The sequence below is a fragment of the Euprymna scolopes genome, chromosome 38 (assembly GCF_053919585.1).
Source record: "Euprymna scolopes isolate OS-2025 chromosome 38, ASM5391958v1, whole genome shotgun sequence".
NCBI classification, from domain to species: Eukaryota; Metazoa; Mollusca; class Cephalopoda; order Sepiida; family Sepiolidae; genus Euprymna; species Euprymna scolopes.
The window spans coordinates 7,734,287-7,747,255 of record NC_136519.1 but is presented as its reverse complement, the minus strand read 5'-3'; the positions used below and the strand labels follow the sequence as shown (position 1 = coordinate 7,747,255).

Below are 12,969 nucleotides of genomic sequence, written 5' to 3'. Positions count from 1 at the left end.
AAAAATAAAAATACAAAGATTCCAACAATTAAAAGAAATGGATTTTTTGGGAGTGAAGACTACTAAAACCATGATTTGTGTGTGTATATATATATATATATATATATATATACACACACACACAAAGACAAAACAGTCATCACTTATTAAGGTCCGAGTACAAGGGTTAATGGGTGTAAAGATGGCCAGTAAAACAATAGCATAATGATCAGTAATGGTGGAAATTAGGAAGGATTTGATTATTTATGGGAACAGATCAACAAGAACTTGTTTATATCGAACAAGAAGACGACCATGTTATAGTTAGCTGGAAAGCAGCCCAACAGTACAGATTTCCACTGACAAGCAATTCTACGAAAAAAAAGCTTTGTTCATGGAATTTACATTTGGATTTAGGCACAGATAAAGAATGGAGGGAAATTGTTGACAGTGGGTGTAGCTAGATGAGCGTTTATTGTAAACTAGCCTGGGTGCCCAGCATTGCCCGGGTGTTTGGAGGTGTGTGTTGAGCAAAATTTAAAAAAATAAAAGTGGTGGTAGGCAGGCAGGCTCGAACCCATAAGGGAAAGTGTGTTCCTTTTTCTTTTCATGTGATCAGCTAGTCCAAACTTTTCACACATAGAAAAAGGAACACTTCCCTTTATGCCAAAACACTCAACTCAAAGAGATTCAACTCTGAAATTGTAATTAACAATTCTCCATAAAAAGATGACCTCCCCACCCCAACCCCCCCAAAACACAGCACCAACTCAATTGTCTCTTTTTCTCTTATTAAACACTTGACATGATCCAAACTAGTCACAACTTTGTCAAGATAGCTTATAGTCTAAATAGAATTTGACAGCATTCTTTTTCATGACCGATGCCACAATTCGCATCAACGTTTATGTTCTCTTTGCTGCCAAACATTCGACTCCTTGTCTTTAACAATTCATCCTTTTTGACACAGCCACTCCTAATTAATGCCTTTATATTTTTTAACCATAAAACGTTAATAAGGACATACAATCGACCAATTTTTTTCGCCTCAAACAATGCACAGAGTCACTTAGTCTTTAGGGGCTAATGTTTAAGACCAGATTTGCAGGGATACTATTTAGGGAGTTGGGCAGCAAGATGTCTGTTTACATTACACTTGAATTTCTGCATGCCAGTACAGTCAGAGAAGCAGGGGCCTGAAAGAGAATTCCAAAGTGCAGCAGTCTGAGGAAAAAAGCTATTTGAGTAGCTTGATCTTTGTATGTATGTGTTCAAGGAAATGTTTTCTTAACCCTTTACAACCTGAATTATGAAGTAGGTGATTAACAAAATCCTCCACTTTCTGAGACAAATGGCAGCATATTGAATGTAAGCAATGGACAGTCGCAATCTGAGAGTATCTGTCATCTACACAAATACTGAACTAATATGTACAAGGCGTGTTTGAATCATTTCCACATAATTTATGCCGTTATATTTATTTAGGACTGAACGAATTAGTTCAACCAGGTCAGGGTTAAACTCTCAAACATTTGGCTCGTAAAGAAATGAAGAACATTAGTTTGTCCTCACCCAATCGATCAGTTGACAACGTAATATTTTTATTGTGGTCTCTTCGTTTTACTGGATTCCTGTTGAATCATAGATGTGATACAAAATAAAACGTGACACATACATAAAGCATTCACATGTGGAGAGGATAAATTTAGCAAAACGTTTTCTTTTTTTTGCTTTTGACATTTTATCCATGAATAATTGGCTGTTGGGTTTTATCGCAGATCAATGACTGTTGGGCCATTTTATGCTCAAACCATACAGGTTTTGTAGACAAACAATTCTTAGATTAATTTTCTTTTTATAAAGAGATTTTTGAATGCTTGCATGGAATAATGGAAATTGAATTTCAACTAAAGCAATGCTATCTACTGAGAAATTACAGTCTATGGCCGTGGACCTAAGACGAACAAGGTATTGTTAGATGGGTTCATCTTCATGCTGTGATATAGATGCAAATGTCATCCGATGGACCATGGGATTTGATTTTTGAGTTACCAATGCTTCTGTCATCTCTAGCAGCTTGTCTGGGTTGGTGGTGAAGAACTTAGGGTACGTATTTATGATTGCGTTTTGGACGGATTCATCAGCGCAACTGTATAACTGGGTATTGGCCTGAGAAGTTGGCATGTCCGTTATTCTGGTGAATACTTCCCAGTCAATCTGAAATTTTCTAAATTGTTGAGGGGTCATTTCGAGATGAAGTTGGGGAGGCCTGGCAGCTGGTGCCTTAGCATAGGTGATCTGAAGCGTATCATTCGATATCCCTTTGATAAATTGGTCCTTGATGTAAATGTCGGACAGGTCATGATCGCAGTTGGGGCAATGCCCACACAGGTTCGAATCCTGTTCGTAGCGCCATATTGGATTGTGTAGTGGACTTTCGGTCTTTGTCAAGTTATCCACAACTTGAACGCTGACCGAAAGTCCACTACACAATCCAATATCTACTTAATTGTCATGTCGAAATTATCAGCACTATTACTTTACATAAAACATTTATTTCCATGATCTAGCAATCCACCATTACTGTAGTTACCTCCCCTGACTTCATGCAGTCCCCTCTCTTACTATCATAAGAACTATTGGTTATTATTAAAGTAAAACTGGCAATTTTGTTTGAAAGGAATTTTCATTAATAATTTTCCACTTTATCATTTTTCATAATTTTTGGATATGTTACTAATTTCGACATGACAATTAAGTAGATAACATTGTTTTTAAATAAAATTCAATTTCTTAATTTTCGTTATTATTCTGAACAAGCACAAACTTTTGTTACATACAACACTTGGTCTTCCTAAATGGTTACCCATTTAGTACTGGCTTGGCTCAACATCACTTAACTTGAGTGATCTTGCAAGAACCCATTTGATCCATTGAGTTGCTACAGGACAAAATGTAACAATCTTTTTTTTTTTTTAAACTTTTATTCCAATACAAATCAGAATAAACAAACTTAACAAAAAAAAAATGACAAAATTCCACCCTTTCACTGTAGGTGTTTTTAAATGTTGGAAAACCTATTCTAATAGTTTCTTTCCTCAGACCGTTATACTTTGGAGTTCCCTACCTGTTTCCTGACTGTATCGACGTGTAGAAGTTTAAATGTAATGTGAATCGACACCTTGCTCATCACCTTACATAGTCCCAAGTAAACATGGTCCCAAATAATAGCCCCTAATGTCCAAGTGAACAAGAGTTAAAAAAAAAAAAAAAAAAAAAAAAAAAAAAAAGTTTTCAATTTCCTTATTTTATTGGATATATCTTCATTTTCCTTCTCATAACCTTAGATTTTAAACCTCATTTCTTTCAAATCGGAGAATATCTGAACAGGTGCCTTTTCAAAAGGTAAATGCTAAATAAAAATACATTTTCAATCTCCTTTTTATTTATTAAAGACAAAAAGCAAAAATATATAAAATGGCCAACACTTTTCAATTCAGCAAAAGTATTTAAATGTGAAATGCCAAACTCACAGAATATTTGCGATTGCGAATGGTTTCATGCAATTTTGCAATCATCAGACAGACTCCAGTTTTTATTGCCTAGCTGGAGTCCGAACACGGTACCCCCGTAATAATAATAAAGGGTTGGGTTCGAGACTCCTAACAAACGGTTTCCCAGTTCGATACAAAACACCTGACGAAGGCCGGAGGGCAAAACAGCCGAAACGTTGTGACAATAACAACCAAGATGAGGAAGTCAGTCCGACAATCTCAATGAATGAAAACACCTCATCTCAAAAATACAGACAATTACTAGCATTTTCATTGTTACACATGCAGATTTTGGTTTGGTTATTTTATGACATATCAACCTTTTTTTAGACTACTTAATGCCAAATCCAGTTATTTTGGAAAAATGGTTTTATGTTTTTTGTTTTTTACAAAGAGGTTACCACATACCAAGGCCTGGAGGCCACTCGAGGATAAGGGTTAATGTGTGTTTTGTAGTCATTGGAACAGTAGTGTAGTAATCGTTTGTGGTGGAATTTGGTATAATCAGATTATTTATGAGGACGGTTCAATAAAAACCTGTTTATGTTGGACTTCAAGACAACAATATTGTAGTAAGCTAGAAAGTAGAACAGAGTTCCACAGACAGGCAGTTCTACAAAAGAAGCTTTGTTGATGGAATCCACGTTTAGGTTTAAGCACCAATAGAAAGTGAGGAAATTTATTGATAATGATTTTTGCGAAACAAGTGTTTTTGTGAAAGATTGGCAAAGGGAACCATAGATTGGAGCTCAGTCGAACACTTGCCATGGAAATAACGATAAAGCAGAGACAGGCTCATAACGTCTCTTCTGTGGGAAAGAGGTTGCAAAGAAGAGAAAAGGGTATCACCTACTAGGTTTTGAAACTGGCTTCGAACTCTGTTAAAAGCTGGTTTGAGTGCTCTGAGCAGCTCCTGGCCAGAAGTGGCAACAGTAAAAGTTCTTTATATCTTCAAATATTTATTCGTAGTGTTTAATTTGATGGTTTTGTCTTACAACATATTAACCGTTTTAAGGTTATTTAATGCCGAATCCAGTAATTTTGGTAAAATGTTTTTATGCATCAACTTCTTTATATCTAAATATTTATTCATATAATGTTAGGCTTGTTGCTATTTTTTTTTTTTTTTTTTTGCATAGGAAAATTGTTTTTGTTTTTGACTTTAGAACATGATTGAGTTTTGAAAAAAAAAAAAAAAAAAAGCATTAATGTTTAGTACATTTTAGATCAGAATGCCAGTGTCATCAGACAGCCTGATATGCAATCACTAGCACATGCAGATTTAATGGATGCATCTTATTTTGGATGGGTCCAAGCAAATTTTCATCTTTGCATGTACAGTTTGATTTAACATTTAAAAAAAAAAAAAAAATCTACACATCTGTCAGCGTTATATATTGGGATCCTACGTCAGTAAGTAGAGATTACGTTAACTAGCATAAATTTCGGCTAGGGTTACATGAAGTGCATGTCAAGACAGCCTGGAGGCAAACAGAAATAGGCCCTGCTGCAGCTGATGTTGTTGAAGCAGAAGCAGGGGATGGGGGTGTTAAAGATTAGCTCGCTAGACAAAACATGCTAAAAATGCAGATTTTAAACGCATGACAGAGATGATGTTATGAGTTTAAAAGACACAGAGTTTATAGTCAGTTTGAGTTGGAAAGCAGAACAGACGACATGCGTCCGACAATGTCGAGAGAATCTAAGTAAATGTTGCCTATACGTTGTCCATCTTAAGACTATGTTGAAAAAAAAACAAGTAATTTAGAATTATATATTGCTCTCCTTCCATGAACAACCATTCTCTAAATAAACCCTTTGGAAGCCAACAAGTCTCCATTGTGTTTCCATGCATGAGTAGTTTCGTCTTAAGCAGAAGATCCATAACCTTAGAGGTGGGGAGGGGGTAAGAGCCTACACATGAAAAAGTGATGATCGGAGAATAAATACTTATGCAAAAAAAAACGTTTTGTTGATTTAGTTTCTTGATTTCTCATGGGCAAAAACACATATGGGAGAATGTTTAAAAAGTTACATCAGTAGGTCAATCTATTCTTTAAAATGTCACTTGTAAGAAGTTTTTTGCTCCAATTTCAACAGGACTGTTAAATTTTATTAAATCAAAATAATTAACTTGTTGACACAATAAAAAATGTGATCACAACTCACTGGATATTTTCTGCTCTTGTTCCTCAACAGAATCTAGGTAATTGTTAAGATGGCTTGTTACCTGTTTCACTAAAGTATACTTAGGTCCGGTGCAGTTCTAAAAGATCCACCTTCCCATGCCGTGCATTCTTTTAAGAAAGGGTTAGTTTATTTCTAATTGACTGAGATGCTCCTACCGGGGAATGTTGACAGGACTCCCCAGGCACATTTTGTGGGCTAGAGTGCTTTTCTCTTAAAACCCTTGCTTTTCAAATTCTTGTGTCACATCCAGTCATGGGAGAGAGATAAATAATTTCATAACATCAAGTTCAGAAAATGAGGGGCCGACATGGTTTACACTCCTCATGTCAACTTTTCATTCTGCCCCAAAAGAAAAGTTTGTACTCATTACCTCAATAAAAATTTGCTTGAATGCTCATTTGTATTAGTGAATATATATTTTGTATTCCTACAAGTCTACAAATAAACAAGATAGATATATATATACAAGATATATATATATATATATATATATATATATATATATATATATATATATATATATATATATATATATATATATACCACAGCATTTTGTAAGACAAATACTGTTTCATTCAATAATCGTTCATAGGTTCTTCAGTTCTGCCAACGAATGATATTCTTGGGCAGATCTGACACTTGTTGATCATTGGTTTAGGTAAAGCCAAAAGGCACAAAACTTGCACCCTTGTGCAGCACTCATGTACCATTTAAGGCCACCAGCTGACCAGTATATTTTAGAGCAAGGCTTCTTAAGCAATGGGACACAACCACAAATGGGATTGCTTAGTAAAATTTTGGAGTCCTGAGACATTAATAATCTGCAGAAGGAAGTTGCCGTCTTACAAAATACAGTTGTTATAAGTTTTTATTGATTGGCAAAATTAATTTTTGCATGTGTGATATATTTGTAACCAATAATTTGTTTAAATGTGTCATTTGTCAATTTATTAAAAAATCCTTTATATATTTGAATCTATTAGTGTACATTCTCATAACTGTATAGAATATGTTATATATATATATATATATATATATATTTCTTTTTTGCAGAGTTTAAAATCCTTTTGGTCATGGATAAATGGTTAAACTTAAGGGTCATGACACACATAATAATGCCAGGAAAAACTTCTCAAGCAGAACTTATTGACAAACAAACATCTAATATGCGGAAAAGGAAAAATGACAAGTTTTTCCTTCAATTTGGCTTAACATTTAGAAATTGTGATGGTTATGAAAAACATCTTTGCTTGATCTGCAATACGTTGTTAGCTATAGAGAGTATGAAAACCTCAAAACTGAAAAGATATCTTGAATCAAGACATACTTTGTGTGCCAATCAACCAAAAGAATATTTTGAAAGATTCGTAAAGTCTTTAAATGAAGGAAGAAATTCTTTAGTAAAATTTATAATGGTTAATGCAAAAAAAAAAAAAAAAAAAAAAAAAAAAAAAAAAAAAAAAAAAAAAAAACACATATATATATATATATATATATATATATATATATATATACGCGCATAGCATCATATGAAGTTTTATACTGTACTAGTTGGGATACCCGGCGTTGCCCGCGTGTTTGGACGTGCGAAAGAAAAAAAAGTGTTAGTAGGCAGGCAGGCTCAAACCCGTGAAGCGAAGGCGGAAAAGTTTGAATTTAATGATGTCAATCAAAAGTTGACTCGCTAAGTGAAGGAGTTCACACAGATGCAGAAATGAACATTGGCTGAAAGCCAATTCAGCTTTCTGCCGATTTGTTTTCCCACGATGTTGGAAAACCAAGCTCCTCTGAAAAAGGGGAACTCAAATGAATAGCAATTGTCTGATATGAAGGGTTTTCCCCACATTGATCAAAGCTAATTGCTCTCAAGACATCCCGGCATGAAAGACCGCTTACGACTTTACACTGATGACTTTCACTTTATTTATACGAAAAAAGCCGAACAAACACGTGACAGAACAAAGTAGCGTGAATTTTGTAAGTCGCTCCAATAAAAGATATAGATGATCTCTGTTTGCAAATCGTAGATATTACAATTTAGGGAGTATATAAAAGATTCTGAAGGATAGTAACCCCACCCCCTCCTTGATAACCCGGTCAAAAAATGCCTTTGCTGGACATACAAAAACGCGTGTGGCCATTTTGTCTTGTCACGTGTTTTTGTATGTCCATTGAATTGAACAGTTTCAGCTTTATTTCTTTTCAATTAGTTTCACAAATTGATCCCTATTAATGCCAAAAATTTTATTCGTGACAGGGTAGTTTAGGAATTTTTCGAATATGATCACTATATTTACTTTCATGAAGTATTTCTACCATTTTAGTAGCAGCAGATAATACAAGATCTTCAATGGTGAATGGCTTTTTATTTTTAGCCATCTATATACATACAAGACAAAATGGGCACACGCATTTTTTGACCGGGTTATCAAGGAGAGAGGGGGGGTTACTATTCTTCAGAATCTTTTATATACTCCCTAGATTGTAATATCTACGATTTGCAAACAGAGATCATCTATATCTTTTATTGGAGCGACTTAAAAAATTCACGCTACTTTGTTCTGTCACGTGTTTGTTTGGCTTTTTCGTATAATCGGCAGAAAGCTAAACTGGCTTTCAGCTAACGTTCATTTCTGCACCTGTGTGAACTCATTCACTTAGCAAGTCAACTTTTGATTGACATCATTAAATTCAAACTTGTATATATTGAAAAGAAATAAAGCTGAAAATTTTCAATTCAGTTGAATGAAACAACTGATATTACTAACTTGGCTCAGATGTTGGTATATGTAAGCCATGTTTATAACATGGATGAAGAATTATTTTGTCGTCCTTTAAAAGACCATACTAAAAGGGAAAGACATATTACAAAGTTAACAAATTTCTAAAAACTAAAAGTTTAGAATGGAAACACTGCTGTGGAGTATGTACAAATGGCGCAAAAGCAATGATGGGTAAAAAAATGATTTTTTCAGCTGATAAATATAATCAGATAACTTTTACTTACTGCCTTATTCATTGGTAGGCTCTTGCAGCCAAAATAAAAAAAAAAAAAAAAATAGCACCAGAGTAAAATGATTTGCTTCCGGATGCTGTTAAGATTATGACTTTTGTTAAGACTCAACTTAAGAGGCGCTTATTTTTAAATCTCTGTAAGTGTAAGGATACAGATTCCAACTATACAAATTTGTTACATTCAGAAGTAAAATGAATATTCAGATGATAAAGTTTAAGATTATGGGTATTGAAGGATGAAACAGAAATATTTTTAACTGAACAAAAATCTGATCTTGCCCCCCCCCCCGCCAAATGATCAACGGTTATCCAAGCTGTGTTATTTGCCAGATATTTTTGAAAAAAAAATAGAATGATCTAAAGTTGTCTTTTTAAAGAGGGAATTACAATATACTTCCAATAACAAAATTGAAAGTTTTATTAAAAAGATTAACATTTAGAAAAGTAGGGTAGAAAAGGATTCGTTCGAAATGTTTTGCAGTATTGATAATTTTATAATCGAGAAAAATGAGTGTAAAAACTATATCGCAAAACTTAAAAGCGTTAGAAACAGTTTCGTAAATATTTTGCATCAAATATTGATTTTTAAAAGTTATCTTGGATTCAAAACCCATTTTCGATTAGTTTGAGTGAGATTAACCACCTGTCATACAAAGCTCAAGAGGAAATTGCTGAGCTTTCAAGTGACTCAAACTTAAAACTAGATTTTCCAAAAAAAATCTTTGACTGAATTCTAGATTGTGTGAAATTTATTTCTTCTGCCAATCTGATATGGCATTAAACATTCTTTAGCTATTAAACACTACATATATCTACAGATTTATGTGAAATTACTTTTTAGCTTTAACACATTAAATTCCAACATTTTTTTTTTTTTGTCCAGCAAGAAAAAACAAGTACATCCGTCTCATTAACAAATGACTCGTAACCATAATCAACTGATACTCTCACTTTTTGTAATTATAATTTTACAACATTTGGGCAATTTTTGATTTTACATTATTGTACGTTCTGCATGTATGGTTAATTAAATATATTTAATATTTGTCTAGTATTGAGAAAAACCTCACACTCATAAATGGGGTCGTGATCAAAAAAAGTTTAAGAAGCCCTGCTTTAGAGAATGACAAGTTGTGATTTTATGCCAGTTTCAGAAAAAAAAAATTAGCTACAAATGAAATGCTGCCATGTTACTTCATGCGATCAACAAAATATTTTTTTTAATTTTTTTTTTTTTTTTTTTTTACAGCAGAGTCTGGTTACACCTCACAAATCCGCATATTTCCGAAATATGTAAGGTTTCAGGTTTCCTGCAGGTTTTTTTAGTTTTACAGGATCAACTCTAGATGTTATAAATTATTATTTTTTTAAATCTTTTGAGATGAGTTTTCATAATTTGTGCAGTCATTTTTTGCGGACCGTTATGCTCATCTTTATAGTTGTTGTTTCACAGCATTTCAACCAACTGATCATCTGACCTTCTTCAGGTGATCAAACTATGAAGTTTTATCGCAAAGGATTCCAAAAAAATAATATATAATACTAATCAGTATAGATCCGACAAAACCAAATAAGAACACAAAATTGGATTTAGAAGACCATAAAATTCAACCTTGATTGCTCCTTCGGGGCACATGTTGCAGAGAATAGGTGTGGAGTTTCTAGGGTTTCAGGCGTTATTGTCTGAAGACAGCGGTTTCAATCCTACCCAAAGCAAACCAGAGCTTTAGTTGGCCAAAACGTGGTGAGACAACAACAACTATGGAAGGCAGTAATTACTGAGGATACAGTTACGAGACTCAGCATTCCTATCCTGTCGCGGTTAACCACCTGAAGAAAGCCAGAGGATCAGTTGGCCGAAACGTATTAAAAACAAAGACAACTATGAGGGTGAGGATAACAATCCACAAAAAAATGAATACACAACCCTGGCGGCTTCAAAACATGTTATCCATTTTACTCAATGAGAAAGTTTTGCATAAAAAATTTGATTAGTCAGCCCACACCAACCATCACTGAATGATCAACATCATAAGCAGATAAGAAACGTACAGATGAAGTTCAGAAATGATAAAGGACGACACCTATGCAAAATATGTTTGCATGTTAGATCACAAAGATACAGAAACAGTTCACTTATAATATAAAAAGCAGCCGTTTGTGCACATGTGTTTGTATCTCCAGCTTAAAATCAAAAACAACAAAACAAAGACCAACAAGGTTGGTATATTCTTGATCAGTGTTGCCCAGACTGAATGAATATCTAAATTTTAGAAAAACTATTCATTCTTGGGTGGGGGTGGGGTATCTGAGTCAGGTTTATCGTGGGGTCCAGACTTATGTGCGAATTGGACACAAAAATGCCAACTCATTACTTGAGGAATCTATTATATAAAGCCGAGTTGTATGTGCATGTGTGTCCCCAGCTAGAGAAGACTATGTGGAGGAGAAAGAAGAGATTGGGAAGAGAAAGCTAGATAAAAAGAGGCTACACTTTTGCCTCAGACAATACTGGGTAGCCTTGCTAGTTACATATATTTTTTTTTTAAGCACATTTGAACAAAACCCAAACGTCAATTATTGTTTAGAGAACTAGAAAGAAAAATGCAAATCTGTTTGTTTTAGTGATCCTATGTGCTGATTAGTCGATTTTAACACAACATGAAAAGGGCACATTTTGGCCTTTAAAAGCAGCCATCTTTTGAATGAGAATGGTAATTTTATAAACGATATAACATATGACGGCAAATCTTTTCAATGGAAAAATGAACACATAACTGGACTACTCATGCAAAAAAAATAAATAAAATTTTAGAATGATAGAGAATAAAAACATAAAATCATTGTAAAAATACAACAAAAATATAAAAAACTTTAAAAATATTGACACTAGAAAATAAATTTTAATAATAATAGAATAAAACTTTAAAAATCACAGCCAATAAAAAATTAATAAAATTTAATAAAAATATGAATAAAACTAAACAAAATCACAATCACTAAAAAAAAAAAAAAAAAAAAAAATCTATATTCCAATAATTTTTTTTTTATGTGTATTGATATTCATATTAAAAAAACCCTTTTTTTTATTTGTTTAAAAATAAAATGCAACCTTATATAAGGGTCGTGGAATTGCATTCACTAGCAAAAGATTTAGCTAATTTGCATATTCGTTTAAACATTCATTTTAATTAATTTCTTATTAGCCTTTTCGGTGGAATTCGCATTGAGGTTTAGGTACCGATAGAAAGTTGAGAAATTATTGATAGTGATTTGGACTGGATGAGTGTTCTTTGTGAAAGATTTGCAAGGGGTGGGGGCTTAGATTGGAGCTCAGTCGAACACTTGCCATGAAAATAATAGAGCAGAGACAAGCTTGCAATGTCCCTTCTGTGGGAAAGAGGTTGCAGAGAAGAGAAAAAGGCATCACCTACTAGATTATGAAGTCAATGCAGAATAGGGTACTCTGAGCAAATCCTGCCCAAATGTGGCAACAGTACTTCATCCTAGTGCTTGGCTCTTATACAGGTAGAGAATTGCATCAGCAATGACATATCTACTGGGGCAGTAGAATGATCCAACCATTTTTACTACAACCTCGGCAACAGATTTGATGTATGTGCTCCATTTCAAATCAGGAGTGAAACATGTCTAAACATGGAGCATCCCAAAGACGAAAACCGTTCATTTCAATTGGGGTCAGAGCGTTGATAAAGGAAATAGAGGCTTGGATTTAGATGCATTAAAATTAACCAGCCACTTTTTCCCCCCTTGTACCACATGCACAAGATCAGAGGAGAGAGAATCAGAGAGAACTGGTCATTTCTAGCCTTTGAAATGTTGCCATAGATGGTAGTGTCGTCAGCATAAATGTCTACGAATGATCCAAGAATGTCATTTGGGTGCAGGATGGATCTCTGAGGCCCGCCAGCATTAATACTGTAAGCTTCTGATTTCTGCCCATCAACCACTACTCTTCTAAAAGAACTAATTTAATAATTAAGACATTTCCAGCTATTCTGTACCTTGTATAGTAGGCCTTTTCACAAAATCAAGATCAGAAGCTGTTTCTTGTTTATCTAGATTGGATCCATTAGCTTCAACAAGATACACCTACAGAAAGTTGGAGATTACATTGGCTAAAACATTGTGAGAACAACATCCAAGATGAGAACAGTCCGAAGAATCTCAAATTACCAATTCTCATCTAAAAAATTTAGAAACAAAGGCC

The 12,969-nt window shown here is 34.1% G+C and overlaps 1 protein-coding gene across 6 annotated transcripts in view; it reads right to left on the bottom strand.

Moving 5' to 3' along the window:
• The window catches only part of LOC145263058 (vacuolar protein sorting-associated protein 41 homolog), a 411,356-nt gene that overhangs the window by 382,304 nt on the left and 16,083 nt on the right, over positions 1–12,969 (bottom strand). Inside the window, exon 1 of one of the 6 annotated variants that reach the window (XM_080119905.1) lies at positions 8,492–8,565. The exons of 4 other annotated variants lie outside the window; for them this stretch is intronic. In XM_080119905.1, coding sequence (XP_079976031.1) covers positions 8,492–8,521 — 30 coding nt within the window. In that variant the 5' untranslated portion in view covers positions 8,522–8,565. Of the gene's footprint in view, positions 1–8,491; positions 8,566–12,969 lie in introns of those variants that run through there. One more of the 6 variants, XM_080119908.1, reaches the window with a different exon arrangement.